We start from the raw sequence: 14,803 nt of genomic DNA, 5'->3' as shown, positions 1-14,803 counted from the left end.
TCCTGGCAGATCCCACATGCTGCAGAGCAGCTAAGCCCGTGCGCCACAACTACTGAGCCTGTGGTCTAGAGCCCGCGCTCCCCAGCAAGAGAAGCCACCGCAATGAGAAGCCCAAGCGTGGCAACGAAGACCCAACGCAGCTAAAAATAAATTTTTTAAAAAAGAACTGATGCTCAAAGTTGGTTAAAAAACCAACTCTCGGGCTTCCCTGGTGGCGCAGTGGTTGAGAGCCCGCCTGCCAATGCGGGGGACGTGGGTTCGTGCCCTGGTCCGGGAGGATCCCACATGCCGCGGAGTGGCTGGGCCCGTGAGCCATGGCCGCTGAGCCTGCGCGTCCGGAGCCTGTGCTCCGCAACGGCAGAGGCCGCAACAGTGAGAGGCCCATGTACTGAAAAAGAAAAAAAAAAAAAAAAAAAAAAAACCAACTCTCTCTAAACAGTACTTTTCATTACTGGAATCAAGCCATATGATAAGGGTAGTCCACCCCTAGATAGCTAACATCACCTGAACTTCCCTGAAAACTGACCCACCGAAATCTAGTCAGCATCTCAAAGCACCACACATAAACAAAGACTCTTCATTTTAACAGTTTTTAATGAAAGTTGTAAACAAGATCACTTCATTCCTGCATCTTCTCAATTGTTTCTTCCTTATATTTGCCTTTTTCCTTCCCTACTTGGCGAGACTTGGCTTTACGTTCGAGGATCTTTTTGCGGTCTTTGTCCAGTTTTAGTCTGGTGATAACCACCTGCAGACAAATAAGAAAAATGCTCCTGAGCTTTAAACAATTACCAACACAGAACACACGGGAAGCCCAACATTCAGTGCCATTCCCCACACCTGTGGGAGTGGATGCCTAAACACTGAAGCGCCATAAATGATTCTTTACCCCCAAGCCTGGCTTAAATTTAAATGTTCACTAATGCTCAGCCAACAAAGGAGAAGGCAACGTGGCACTGGTGGTTCTTCTCACGTCCTCTTCTGTGCTTTATTAGAAAATCAGCTTTTTCTACTGCAAAACGTTTCAACTATTCCACTCCTCTCAGTTTTATAAGCTAACAAAGTCACACACGTTTTTGTTTCTATAGTAACGTTAGTACCACAAGGTTGGAAATTAAATGTAGCCTTCACATATGCTTCAACCTGCAAAACCTTTAGTGAAGTCATACAACAGACCTTATTCCAACAGATTTGTCACGAAAGACACCCAGATTGTGATAAATTTTAGTCTTAGAGAGGAAGGTGAGGGAAGGCAAAGACAGCACTGAACAAGGTCTGGAAATATAGCATAGCGACCAAAAGACAATCTCCACCGCCATGGAGGTTATATCTAATATGAGATGGAATGCTGGAGGACAGGGGCCAAATCATAATCGAGATCAGGCAAAGCCTCACGGAAAGGTCTATATTTGAACAGAGACCTGATAAGAGGGGTAGAGTATTCCAAACAGAACAGCAAGCACAGAAGTCCAGAGGCAGAAGAACTTCTAAGTTTAACAGGTGTGTTTCTCAAATTTGAGTGTGTCTGGAGGGCTTATTAAAATAGACCCCTGGGTCCCACCCCCAAATTCTGCTTCAGTAGACCTGGGAACAGAATGTACAATTCTATGAAGTTGCCAGGTGATCCTGCCAACCAGCAGACACACTGAGTAGCATGGCTGTAGGAACAGTAAAGAGGCCAGTGGACTAGAACACGGAGAGTGGAATAAGGTGACATCAAGAAGTAGCTGGTGATGGGACTTCCCTGGTGGCGCAGTGGTTAAGAATCCGTCTGCCAATATAGGGGACACGGGTTCGAGCCCTGATCGGGGAAGATCCCACGTGCCGCGGAGCAACTAAGCCCGTGTGCCACAACTACTGAGCCTGTACTCTAGAGCCCACGAGCCACAACTACTGAAGCCCGTGTGCCTAGAGCCCGTGCTGTGCAGCAAGAGAAGCCACCGCAATGAGAAGCCGGTGCACCACAACGAAGAGTAGCCCCCACTCGCCGCAACTAGAGAAAGCCTGTGCGCACTGCAAGGAAGACCCGATGCAGCCAAAAATAAATAAATAAATAAAAAGAAGTAGTAGCTGGTGATCAGTCTTGTAGGCCACTCAGATGGTAACAATATTCTGGATACAATGTGACAGCAGTCAACAGGTCTTATCGACTGATGTGGGGTATATAATAATGACATTTTGGCCTGAGCCATTAGGACAAAGCTGCCACACACAGTGACGGTAACAAACTGCAAGAGGGTTCAAGGATAAAACCAGGAGTTTAAACATGTCAGGTATGAGATACTGATTGGGTATCCAAGTTGACATGCAAACTAGTCAACTGGATATTGAGGTTTGTCAGGAATAAGAGATGAAGATGAGCCACAAAGAGGGAGATCAACTGTCAAATGCTGCATTAAGTTCATAAAACACTAAGAATTGGTCACTGGATTGCTGACCTTGACAACCGCTCATCTAGTGGGGGGCAAAAATAAGACTGCAGTAAAGAATGGGAAAGTCTTCGTTCTTAAGAGATACACACTGAAGTAATTAGAGGTGAAGTGCCACGATGTTTGTAATCCACTAGTGGGTAGGGAAAAGGGCAAAGAAAATGGTAGTTGTGAATTCTAGGTGAAAGATATGCAACAGCTGTACTAGTCTTTCGACTTTCCTGTAGTTTGAAGATTAGATTTGTGGTGCCAACTCAAGATCTTAAAAAAACGAACACCTCATTATTTGAATAGGCACCAAGCACATTTATTACCTTTATATTAAACATATTTTTTTAATTGAGAGAAATTAGACAGCTGTATTGGAGAATTCACATTAAAGTCCAGGACATGAGAATCGGACCATTATCTTCTATTTTGGCTTAGATACCACTATCAATGGGATCTAGACTCTGAGGTCCAGATTTTTTCCATCTGCAAATGACTTAATACCTACTTTGCAGGGCTGTAAATGTGCCTTACTGTTTAGTCAGTTCTGTTTAATACACAGGGTATCAGCTCCATATCTAAAAATTACCCGATTTCCTATATTTTACGACCTATTCATTTTTAGACTGATCCATCAGCTTACTAATAGCTTTTAAGGAAAAGGTACATTAAATACACATACAGAATAACTGTTAAAATTTCCTTCTCCCCTCTCAAGCATTCTTAAAAACACCCACCTTGCTGGGGTGAATGCCCACGTGGACAGTTGTGCCATTAGCCTTCTCCCGCTGCACTCGTTCAATGTAGATGACATACTTCTTCCTGTAAACCTGGACTACTTTGCCAATTTGCTGCCCTTTGTAGTGCCCTCGTACAACCTAAATGCAAATTCAAAAATAAAAGATATATGTGGTTAAAAGAATATTAAACTTGAAAATCAGGAAACCTATGAATCAGATAAACATCATTCACTTTACAGGATCTTCCAATTTTGAAAGACCTAATCATTAATGGAAATGTGCCAATAATTCTATCTCTGGCTTCAATTAACCTGGAAATAAACTATGCTCCATATAAATCTACAGTGATGGACAGTGCATCTTACAACTGATGACCCACCAGCAGTGGTGGGCTTGTTAAAAGGTTAAAAACGAGGAACAAGCCCACCTTGGTTTTTTGTACCAAGTTGACAAGGAAATTGTCACTCCATCTCAAAGGGAACAACAGGCCATAAATATTAAATTCACAACCCATTAAAGGGCCCAGCTAAGTGCCCAAGAGTGGGCAGCAGCTAATATTTAAGGAAACATGCCACTTCTTTCCCTGAGGTTAACTAACATCGTTCTGTACCCGCAAGTCCCAACGACCCTCAGCTTGCCAAAGTGCTTCTGAACAGATGTTTCTTCCCAGTTGCAGAAAGCAGAGGAGACTGCCTCCAAGACCTACTGGCAATTTTAGCACCAGCCCAGGAGCGACAAATGGCTATTCATCTCATGAAATGCTGGTAACGTGTAAGCTGCTTTAGAGACTGAATCTTAATCACTAGCTGCAAGTTACAGCTAAGAAACATTAATAGGAATTTTCGCTTAAATAGACTTGACGGATTATTTACTGGTCCTCTCAAACAATCATATGAAACTACAGCTCAGTTGTAACTTATATATGGATTTTGATTCAGACACAGAATTGTTTACTGGTCCTCAAATGCCTCTCCAATGCCCAAACATACCCAGAAAAAGATAACTCCAAAAGTAAGATTCTGGTTCCAAACCCCCTGTCTTCTGTTTAATTATGACTGCATCTGATGCTTGAGACAACTGATTTTCACCAAAGTGTAAAGGTGAAGAAAGCTGCATACTTTGTGTTTAGTCCCCAGCTCAACTCCTTTTGCAATCCTGTCCTGGGAGCGAACGTCTCAGATGTATCACTCTCAGAATGCAATCCATCGTCTATGCCTAACGTGCGGGATATTCGCCAAGATGACCTGAACACGGCACATACCTGAACTTCATCATCCTTCCGGATGGGCATGGATCGGACATTGTACTTCTGTCTCAGCTCTTTAGAAAGAGGGGAAGACATAATTTTCCTGCGAATGTGGGAAGGCGCATTGAAATGCCTTTTCCGGTTCTTGCTTCGGTCAGAAGTCACAAAGGGATTGAACTTCATTTCGGCTAAATAAAAAGTTAAAAGAGGTGCAAACCCTTAAATGACCAAATCTCACTCAGTTTACAAACAAGTAACTGCAACAATTTCATCTGGAAAGTTTAGAATGCTCACAAAAGCTGTCACATTCTTTAACTTCATCAAAAACTGCTTGTAGTGAATTGCTTTACTGGGATGTTTTCTTTATTTACTTATGGAACAGAAGAACGTTCCATTACCAACACACCTGTTGTAATTAAACTTTTTGTTTACACTCTCAAACTGCATAACTACTGCGTAAGGAAGCTAAAACAGGCCTTATATTTCCGCTGATTTAGGGCAAAGCAGACTGACAACTCAAACATCACATCACGTTTTAGAAAGACCAACTAACGTTAATCTGCGAACTTGAGCGTGAACCCATTTAGCCCCATCCCAAATGAATGAAATCAGGCCCTCATCCCGAACCTGGAAAATGCACATAACTCGGATCCAAAAAGCCTTCCAATGGGCGAGCGCCGTCTGAAAGTTCTGTAGATTTACCAAGAAGCTATCCCGAGACCATTCTTTAGGAAACTACACTGCCCAGACTAGACTCCATCACCATAGGCCCTCTCCCCTTCAGCTCCCGTTGCCAAGTCCCCAAATCCTCTTTCCTCCTCCCTTCCCCACCCCGGCGGGCCTTGAGCTAGAAGAAAGATCGAGACCATCCTGGCCCCCCTTCCCGGCTGCTACTCGGCCACCGGGACAGTATCGGGGCCCCCGGGGTCGAGATACACCGTGCCCGTGAACGGATGGCTGCGGATTATACGCGTTGTCCCAGCAAACTCACCCCTTGGCGCTTCAGCGATGGCCACAAAAGGGAAGAGATCCACACACAGCTTCCGGTTTTGTAAGTTTCCGAGAGGTCTCGCGAGACCGATGTTTCTTGGAGCGAGAGAGGCGCAGAGTTTGAACGCGGACGGAAAACTGGGAAAGAAATTGATCACTAGCGTCATCTCGTGGCTCGGAGGGGAACTGCAGAGCCCTTCTCCAGGTCCTGGTGCCTTCCGTGGGAGCTCTGGGTTCTCCAGCTGCGTCCTCTGGGAACGGTGGTTCCCGGGCAAGTGGCGGGGGCTGCTTGGGGTCTGACTGCCCCGGCGGGTGTTGAGGGAGCTAGCGGCCCCAAGGGACCCGTGTCCCTTCACTCGAACACCGAGCAGCGGGTACTCCCTTAGCCGGGAAAGGGCAGGTCCTATATTTGACCGCCAGGTGGCGCTGGGACTCCGGCCGGCCGGTCACCTCGGTTACCTGGACCCCGGGCCAAAGGCGTGGGCCTGTCGAGTGTGCCTGACAGGTAACCAGCCAGCTCCAGCCGGCCGCCCGCAGCCGCCCCAACACCAATGTGTGTGCTGACTGCTCCGCGGGGCCCGTCCGAGGTTCGGCTCCCACCGGCGAGGGGCCTTCCGAGAACTGGGGCCGCGGGTCCGCCCCCGTCCCGCGGAAGTAGGTCTGAACCCGCGTTTCTAACGAGCTCCCAGGTGATGCCGAGGGTGCTGGTCCGAGACCACACTTTGAGGAGCGCGGCGTGAGGAAGCTTTTCCACGTAGAGAACTGTGCCCTTTTCTTTTTTTTTTTTTTAATTATTTATTTTTGTCTGCGTTGGGTCTTCATTGCTACACGCCATCTTTCTCTAGTGCGGTGAGCGGGCTTCTCATTGCGGTGGCTTCTCTTGTTGCGGAGTACAAGCTCTAGGCACGCAGGATTCAGTAGTTGTAGCTCACGGGCTCTAGAGCTCAGGCTCAGTAGTTGTGGCGCACGGGCTTAGCTGCTCCGCTGCATGTGGGATCTTCCCGGACCAGGGCTCGAACCCGTGTCCTCTGTACTGGCAGGCGGATTCTTAACCACTGTGCCGCCAGGGAAGCCCCCCACTGTGCCCTTTTCTTAATTTTACCGCCTGCTCACATTCAGTTCAGGATCTGATGGAAGCAGGGCAAGGGGGTGCGCCCTCCTGAAGGATTGCAGTGCGGGGTGAACTCCCGCCGCGTGCCTGGCCGCGCACCTAGTAAGCGATCGGTTTCTGTTGAATGAATAACGCAGGTGTCATACTAGGGGAAGACACACGTTTCATGATACTTAAGACGTAGTAAGCTTGCAGAGTCTTAGGGACACCCTTCTACTCACTGCCTTTTTAGCTCCTTTAATCCACCAAATAGCCTTGCCATCCTGGTATTGTTGTCCTGTTTTACAGATGAGGACCCTGAGCCACAGAGAAGTGAGAGGAGCTCGTGCAAGGTTATACAGAACCCATAGGTTATAGACGAACCCATGCAGGCTGGCTTCCCAGCCCCTTCTGATAATTCCCTATATGTTTCCAATTTGTAGGAACCCACTGGGGTCAAGTCAAAAAGTGAGAAACCATATCCTTGAGGGCCCAGAGTGGAGTCGGTGAAGAACATGTGTTTTCATGATTTAAAAATAGTTGTGTTCTTAAATATGCTGTGAAGATATAGCCCCGGATTTTATTTGTTATTCAAAACTTCAGTGAGAGCAGAATTCTGCTGCTGCAATTCTTTTCAACAAATGTTTATGGAACATCTTTCATGGGCCAGCCACGTTGCACCCTGGAGCTACAAAAGGAAATTAGTCAAAGTTTCTGCCTGCAGGAAGCTCACTGTCTAAGAGATGAGATAAACAACAAAATTTACAACCACAGGACCCCAGAGAAGTGCTCGCTGAGCCTGGCTATCCTTGGTGCCTGGGTGCTTCGGGAAGAGAAGAGAACTCTGGGGTCCGGGAAGACCTGGGGTGAAGTCGCCCTTTAGTGACCTTTGAGGAATGTTAAAATTAGCTCCAGGAGGCAGAGAGGGAATAGCCTGAGGGAAGGCGTGGAGGTGTGAAGCCCATGACACACTGTCACCAGGTGCCAGGTCCCTGTGGCTGGCATGAGAGGGATTCAGAGAGGAGCCCATGAGGCTCTGGGGTTGAGCTGAGTTTGACTTGGATGCTGAAAGTCGTAGGGAACTGCTGAAGGCTCCTGCCTCCCTTTCTGGTCTTCACTTTCTCTTTCCTCTTACTGTCTTTACTAGTTTCCTTCATTGCCTCTTCTTCAGGCCTCCCCATCATCTTTCTCTCTGGGGTCCTCTCAAAGGTCCTCTCTGTTTCTTCAGCCTCCCCATCATTCTCCACTGTCACCCAAGCCTCTCAGGCCTCCCTCCCTCCATCCAACACAGTCATCGAAATTAAACTCCAGCCCACCCACCATGTGGAAGCATAACCACTTTATACAGTGTGAAGACTGTTGGAAATTGTACCCACTGATGCAGATGACTGCTAGCCTAGTCATACAGTCTGTTTATCTTCACAAGTGTCTGTTGGACATCATGGCTCCACCCTACACGAACCTCTGGCCACCTCGCCTGGCTGTCCTCTCTCCACATTCTTCTTACGTGAGTCCTTTTTTTTTTTTTCTGAGTCTTAACCACTGGACCTCCGAGGAAGTCCCCAAGTGAGTCCTTTTAAATTGGCTCCTTCGGGTCATTTTGAGGGTGGTCTTTGTGTAGCCCTAAGACACACCAAAGTAGGTATTATCCAGGCTTCATGCCTACATCCCTGGACTAAACTTTTTTTCTGGACCACAAACCGTCACATTTACTTGTTCATTTGTTCATCCATTCATTCCTTCACTCATGCATTCTTTATCCAGCTTCGACTGTTTCCTAAATTCTGTGCCAGACGCTTGGTATGATCTTAGCAAGATCAGTTAAGATCTAGCCTCTCGTCAAGGAGCACATTGTCTAGGAGGAGACGGACTTGTCAACAAACACGCCATCATCAAGTGTCTCGGGAAGATGGTGGAATGCAGCAGGGGACACAGCACAGGTGCGGCCAATTCTAACCAAGGTAAGGGTTGGGGGAGGTTTTATAGGTAACCCATGAACTGTTTCTGGAAAGCTAGGTAGGAGTTTTCCAGGTAGACAATGGGGGAAGCGTGTTCCAGGTGGAGAGAACTACCCAAACGAGAGCCCGGAGGCCTGCACCAGCATTGCTTGTAGGAACTGCCAGTAGGTTGTGTTGAGAATTAGTTGTGGTGCTCCTTTGTTCTGGGTTTGAGGAGGACGAAGGAAAGGGACAAGTTGTGAGGGTGGGCCAAGGTTGTTTATTTTGTATCAAAAAAGGACATTTGGATTGTGAAGGTCAAAGAGAGACTGCCTTCTGCCTTGCAGAAGAGCTGCCCGCGTCCTCAGGCTTCACTGAGGGCAGAGGTCACGGGCCGAGGGGCAGAGCGGTCTCTGATGTGCCTGCCCAGACTCCTGGCAGCTCTGGCCTGGGGCCCACCAGTGAAGTATGGATCCTTCGGCTCGCTGGGTCGGCCTAGACTGTGTATGAGAGTTAAAGGTTATTGTAATGGGAGGTGGCAAAGGGAGTGAGTGTGTGTGAGTGTGAGAGTGTGTGTGTGAGTGTAAAGGCGGGGGTATGCCGCTGGACAAGGGGAGAAAGAGAGGAGTGACAGTTTATGTTTAACCTCGGGGCATCCGTCTGCCTGTCTACCTATCTATGTTATCTTCCTGTAGTGCCCTGACCCCAGGGTGGTTGCTTAAAGCGAAAGATTTTATTTGAGAAAGAAAAGGAAGGATATCAAAGAGGGAATCAAAACAGGGAATTCCCTGGCAGTCCAGGGGTTAGGACTCCCACTCTCAATGCCAGGGGCCTGGGGAGTTGGAGAGCTAAGATCCCACAAGCCGCGCAGCACAGCCAAAAAAATCGAGAAAGAGGGAATCAAAATGAGCACATTAAATGGTGGGGCCCAGAGAAATCCATAGGAACTTAGGAACGCTGAGAATATTAAACATTTTACCTTCCTTCCTGGGTGCCTGTTAAGCCTAAGATGTCATACCTCGAACGACACACATCAGCTGACACGCTGGAACCACGGGTCAAGCAGTCTGGCGGCTCTTGGGGCCGACTCCTCACTAGGCAACAAGTGTGTACACTGAAGATATCTTTAGCTTCTAATATAATTTTTCAATTCAATGTTCAGATAACACCTACATTTACTTGGTTCAAAAATCCCAAAATACCAAAGGTAAAGGGAGAAGTTCCCTTTCCATCCCATCATTTTCTCATCCCCATCCACAGTTCACCACTCATACTAGTTTTTTTGGAATATTCCCAATTGCTTTATGCACAAATAAGCAAATCAGAAAGTAGATTCTTTTTCATTTTTTTGGGCACGCCACGTGGCATGTGGGATCTAGTTCCCTGACCAGGGATCGAACCCGTGCCCCCTGTAGTGGAAGCACAGTCTTTTTTTTTTTTTTTTTTAACATCTTTATCGGAGTATAATTGCTTTACAGTGGTGTATTAGTTTCTGCTGTATAACAAAGTGAATAAGCTATACGTATACATATATCCCCATATCTCCTCCCTCTTGCGTCTCCCTCCCACCCTCCCTATCCCACCCCTCTAGGTGGTCACAAAGCACAGAGCTGATCTCCCTGGGCTATGCAGCTGCTTCCCACTAGCTATCTATTTTACATTTGGTAGTATTTATGAGTCCATGCCACTCTCTCACTCCATCCTAGCTTCCCCTTCCCCTTCCCCGTGTCCTCAAGTCCATTCTCAGCGCACTCTTAACCACTGGACACCAGGGAAGTCCCGGAAAGTAAATTCTTATGCCCCCACTTTCTACACAGGTTGTAGTATCGGATACCCAGCGTTCCACACCTTGCCTCTGCCCATCGGCCATTGGATCTTGGAGACTTTCGGAGTCAGTTTGCAGGTCCTTCCTTGTTCTTTTTACAGCTGCATGACAGTTCCTGCATCTTAAGTTACACAACCAGCCCCTTCTGACTGGCATGCAGGGTTTCCCAATTCTTTGTTTTTAGGAACAACACTGCAATTACATATGTCAATGCCGCAGTATGCAAGTGTGTCTGTCACATACCTTTCTAGAACGGGAATTGCTTGGTCAAAGTGGACATTTGATAGATAATGTCAAATTTCCCCTCCTAGGGGTTTTATCAGTATCCCTTCCTATCAACCTCACTTGCTTCCCTCAGCGTTGGCAGCAGGGTGAGTTTAGACAAGCTAATAGGTGAAAAATGGGATGCCAGCAGAATTGTAATTTGCACTCCTTTCACAAGTGTGGCTGAGTAAATGTTTAAGAGCCATTTGCATTTGTGTTTTCGGATGGTCTTTTTCATTTAAAGTGAATTATCCTAAAAGGCCAGGCTCATCGCTTCCCACATGCATTTACAGTGTGTCTGGAATCTTTGAGAAAATATATAGCTTTTGACATTCTTTGAAAATAAAAGGAGTGCCATCTACAAGTCACGACTGAACAATATGGAAACACTATAGGTATTTCGAAATTAACTTTTGGCAAACACAACAGAATCTGAAAAGGCTAAAAGCAGGTCCCCAGACATTCATGACACTGTTTGAAGCAGCCTGGGTGTGGTTAAAACTGACTCAGTAGAGTCTTCGTAAATTTAACATTTTAATTCCTGTAATAAACATTTTTCCCATGAATCCACCTGTACCTCCCCCAATAGCACCTATGCTCTTCTCTAATCTTGAAAAGAAGCCCATAAGTGCATTAAATCAACTCTCTCTGTGTCCCAATATCCCCTGCAGGTGGATCCCATCCCCGAATGGTCCCCAAATGACCACCATTACAGGCTTTTAGGAACTAGGTAAGAGGGCGCTACTTCTTTCCCCACAGACAGCGAACTGCGCTGGGAGAGGCAGAGGCTGTGGAGAGCTTGGCTGTTGGCACACCTGGGCTCTGAACCACCCATTTCAGAAAACAGCTTGAGGTTTTTGCTGGTTTTAGCCCTAAAATTAAGATGATGGCCCACTGACTTATGGGCCTTAGTAAACAGAAAATAGCTGTCCCCGAATGGCTCGCTCCCCAGACAAGACCCAATCTGAGCTTTTTCTAGTGTCCTCATCAAGGACCCCCAGCATAGGCGGGGTCCCCAGGTGATGTGACCTTGGCCAGCGCCGACAACATCTGGGTTGTCTCTGCCAAGCACCGCTGTCTTCTTCCCCACCCTTCCTCACCCAGCCCAGCCTGGGAATCCACCCCGGGAACTGGCCCAGCTGGTGTGGCCTCTAATGAGTGGTTGGTCATGAGGAAGAGGAGAACCTGGGCTGGGAGGAAGCCCCCAGGTGTTCGTTTGCCCACATAGTTTTCAGCTGACTCAAGTCCCGGCCACCAGGCTTCCCCTGCACTGCCCGCCTTCCACACTATCCTTGAAAACTCCAGGACTCAAAATTTGGACCATTCTTGGGCCGGGGAGGCTTGGGGAGACCTCTGGCTCTGTGGGCCATTCTGCTGGCCTCAGCCTCTGTCAACAAACTTCCGACTCCTGATGTGGCCTCCGCTCCCCTTTTCTGTTCCTTCCTCCAGGAGCTCCCTGAGATCAGCTTCTCCCTCAGGGAACACCTTCCAGGCTGGCACCCCTGCCCAGCTGTGGGGTGTCACGGATGGGGGCTGAGACTCCAGGAAACACAAGTGCCTTTGGCCCCTGCGCCACCCCTTCTGTTTATTGCTCGGAGCGGGTTGGAGGACCCTGGCCGGGAATTCTGACCTGGAGGAGTCCTGCCCTTGGGCCCCTCCAGGATGTACCCCACGCAGAACCCCAGCTGGCCTCAGGCAGGTCACCTGGCAGGTGAGGACTATCCCTCGGGGTTGGTGAGCCCACAGGACGGAGCAGCCGCCCATCTCCCTGCCTTGCTCGGCTCCAGCCTAGAGGAAGGGTCAACATCCCCGGAGGGTATGCCCCTGCTGCTGTTTCTGAGCAGGGGTGTCCATCACGCTTTCCTCCCTGGCCTGGAGCCTGGAGTTTCCATTTCATTCAGCCCAGAGCCTGCTGCTCAGCCCAGCCCTGGCCTCCCTGTTCTCCCTGAGACGCACTGGGAGCAAGGAGCCCGGGGTGGGGAGATGCCACTGGACCTCCAGCCAGCACCGCCCTAACACCCTCTCTGCCCCTGGCCACCCCACAGGGCTCGGCTGGCCCCCACCCCCAGGCAGCCTGGCTGTGTGAGTGGGCAGCTTCCAGAGCGGCCCTCGGGCCGGTGCCCCACTCACGCGTGCTTCCTCACCAGCAGCACCCAGGGCAGGATGGCAGGCACCATGGCCACCACGGCAATGAGGATGATGAGCAGTAGGGCCTGGGAGCGGCTGCAGAACGACCGGGTGGAGCTGGGCACCGGGGAGGCCTCCAAGAGCTCGGCCTGGCTGCGCCCGGGCAGGATGCTGTCCTGCTTCCCCAGGGGCATCCCGTGGCAGCTGATGATGAAGATCTGCGGCTCCTGGAGTAGGCCGGGCGGCGGGTCCAAGGTCAGCTGGACGCCCTGATTCGGGGACGGCCTCCAGAAAGGCTGGGAGAGGGCCAGGGAGTTGGCGTGGCCTAGGGTGTCCGGCGGTGGCACGGGCGGCAGGCCCATGGGCACGGCCAGGGTCTGAGCGCTCTTGTCCAGCTTGGAGGGCCAGGAGGAGCTCTTCTTGCCGAGGAAGGTGACGTAGCGGCAGACGGGGCAGACGACGGTCCTCTGGACCTGCCCGTCCACGCGCGTGGAGAGGAGGTACTTGACCAGGCAGTCATGGCAGAACATGTGGCCACAGCTCAGCGTCCGGCTGGCGCCCTCCATTTCGCGGAACTTCTCGTAGCACACGGGGCACTCGCCGCCCGAGCTTTCCTTGCTCTCCCCCTCGGACATGGCCGCACGGGAGGGCAGGGCCCTGGCTGTGGGCGAGAAGGGCCAGAGCATCAGCGCCTTTCCCTCCTTCGCTCCCCTGCCGGACCCCTCCGGGCCTCCCGGCACCCCGCTGCCTCCGCCCCCTCCTCCCGGGTCCTCTCCCGCTGCTCCTCCTCCAGGGTCTACCGGAAGTAACCCTGGACCCGCCGGAAGCGATGAGGGGCCGCTTCCGGAAGGGGGATTGGGAGACAAATAGCGAGAGCTCCCAGCCACGCTGGGCTCTGGAAGGAGGTGGGTGGCGGGGAAGGTGTAGCCTCCCACCTCCAGCCCGACGGGCACTCCCTGTGAGGTCACCCCCTCCCGCTTCCTGGTTCCAGGCCCGAAGTGGAGGCCGGAGGACCCATTTCCCAGGGGAAGCAGGTGGCTAAGCGGATGCACCCGCGGCCTCAGTGCAGGCCTCAGTGTGGGCGTGTGCCCAGAGTGGCCGTTTTCCAGAACAGCCTCTGCTGCTGCTGCGTTTCCCCGCTCGGGCTGGCCGACCCACTGGGTTGTGTGCAGCCCCTGCGCCGCACTCCTGTGTGCCACGTGTGGCTGTAAAGCAATGAGGGATTTGAAAATGAAACTCCAAACTTAAACATCCAAATGACGGCTGGCTGGCCGCGCGGTCACGTCAGGGAGCTGTGGGCTCCTTCCTTTGCCCATCACAGCTCACTCATCCTTCAGACTCTTCCCGGAGGCCTACCCGAGGCTGCGAGAGAACCTTCTGATTAACCTCTGTGAAGGCAGATTTTCATCCTTCGAGGATACGTCTGGTATTTGGAAATGGCCAAAAGTCACCGGGTGCCCATTCTGGTGAGAAGGCAAATGACTGATCAAGTGGCATGAGATTGTTTTAAATCAAAGATAAGGAGTCACCATGATGCAACAGGTGGGTTTCTAACATTATCTGAGCGCTAAAGAGAGGCTCCAGCGATGCTGTCAGCAACGGCGACATTGTTGGATTTAGTCCAGTTTTCCAAGGTGTAAACCTTGATGGGAAACACCTCTTTGGGTATGTGATGTGGTCCAAGTGTTCTCATTATTCAACGTGTCCCCAGTATCACAGCTGTGTCATCTAAACTCCTCTAGAACAGCCTCTTCCTGTTATTGATATATTCTTCCATCAGTGATGTAGACAGAAGACCCCTGGACACACTGATAACTAGAGCTGTGTGGCAGCCCCCAGGTCTGAGAGATGACGTAGTGAGAACAAGATTAGTTACTAGGAAGGACAAACTAGAGTTGGTTCAATCACAAATCTTTTGGAATCTCTCCCCGCTCCTGGCTTGGTTCCCAGTCCATTTTGCCAAGTTGAAAACTTGGTCCCATAACCAAGAAAGAGCAAAAATATGTAGAGGGAGGGGTAGGGGACTGGGGACCCTGGTGGCAACACCAAAGCCTTTGCAGGGGTTTTCAAGCTTTGGTCTCTGAAGTGGTCAGTGTGGCCTCCAGGCTGGGGTGAGGGTTCAAGTGCTCAGACTCTGAAGCTGGCTTCAAATCCTTGATATACCCAA

At 50.0% G+C, this 14,803-nt stretch overlaps 2 protein-coding genes and 1 long non-coding RNA gene across 4 annotated transcripts; all 3 read right to left on the bottom strand.

The window, feature by feature from the left end:
* Positions 1-576: 576 nt before the first annotated feature.
* Positions 577-5,495, bottom strand: RPL26 (ribosomal protein L26). 2 transcript variants are annotated; one of them, XM_032617753.1, is made up of 4 exons: positions 5,395-5,495; positions 4,419-4,591; positions 3,155-3,295; positions 577-748 (listed from the first exon to the last, which is right to left on the bottom strand). In XM_032617753.1, the coding sequence occupies exons 2-4, from the start codon at positions 4,584-4,586 to the stop codon at positions 620-622; spliced, it is 438 nt and encodes a 145-aa protein (XP_032473644.1). In that variant the 5' UTR covers positions 4,587-4,591; positions 5,395-5,495; the 3' UTR covers positions 577-619. The 2 variants fall into 2 exon arrangements, with proteins under 2 accessions (XP_032473644.1, XP_032473645.1); XM_032617754.1 differs by having other exon boundaries at positions 4,419-4,506; positions 5,395-5,427.
* A 957-nt stretch (positions 5,496-6,452) lies between these two features.
* On the bottom strand, positions 6,453-10,336 carry LOC116746334. Its single transcript, XR_004347678.1, has 3 exons — positions 10,269-10,336; positions 9,439-9,514; positions 6,453-8,920 (listed from the first exon to the last, which is right to left on the bottom strand). It is a non-coding gene; the product is annotated as an uncharacterized LOC116746334 (long non-coding RNA).
* A 2,299-nt stretch (positions 10,337-12,635) lies between these two features.
* On the bottom strand, positions 12,636-13,273 carry RNF222 (ring finger protein 222). Its single transcript, XM_032617763.1, has one exon. It carries the CDS (start codon positions 13,269-13,271, stop codon positions 12,636-12,638), a length of 636 nt encoding a protein of 211 aa, XP_032473654.1. The 5' UTR covers positions 13,272-13,273.
* Positions 13,274-14,803: the final 1,530 nt, after the last annotated feature.

The sequence above is a fragment of the Phocoena sinus genome, chromosome 20 (assembly GCF_008692025.1).
Source record: "Phocoena sinus isolate mPhoSin1 chromosome 20, mPhoSin1.pri, whole genome shotgun sequence".
NCBI classification, from domain to species: domain Eukaryota; kingdom Metazoa; phylum Chordata; class Mammalia; order Artiodactyla; family Phocoenidae; genus Phocoena; species Phocoena sinus.
This window is presented reverse-complemented; position numbering and strand designations above follow the sequence as displayed.

What these genes read in the sequence shown, in the direction of transcription:
- RPL26 (XM_032617753.1), bottom strand. Translation starts at nt 4,586, where the DNA reads ATGAAGTTCAATCCCTTTGTGACTTCTGACCGAAGCAAGAACCGGAAA. An exon ending in GGAAGGATGATGAAGTTCAG is followed by an intron (nt 3,296 to 4,418) that starts GTATGTGCCGTG and finishes ATTTGCATTTAG; the next exon opens with GTTGTACGAGGGCACTACAA. An exon ending in TGGGCATTCACCCCAGCAAG is followed by an intron (nt 749 to 3,154) that starts GTGGGTGTTTTT and finishes ATTTGTCTGCAG; the next exon opens with GTGGTTATCACCAGACTAAA.
- RNF222 (XM_032617763.1), bottom strand. Translation starts at nt 13,271, where the DNA reads ATGTCCGAGGGGGAGAGCAAGGAAAGCTCGGGCGGCGAGTGCCCCGTG.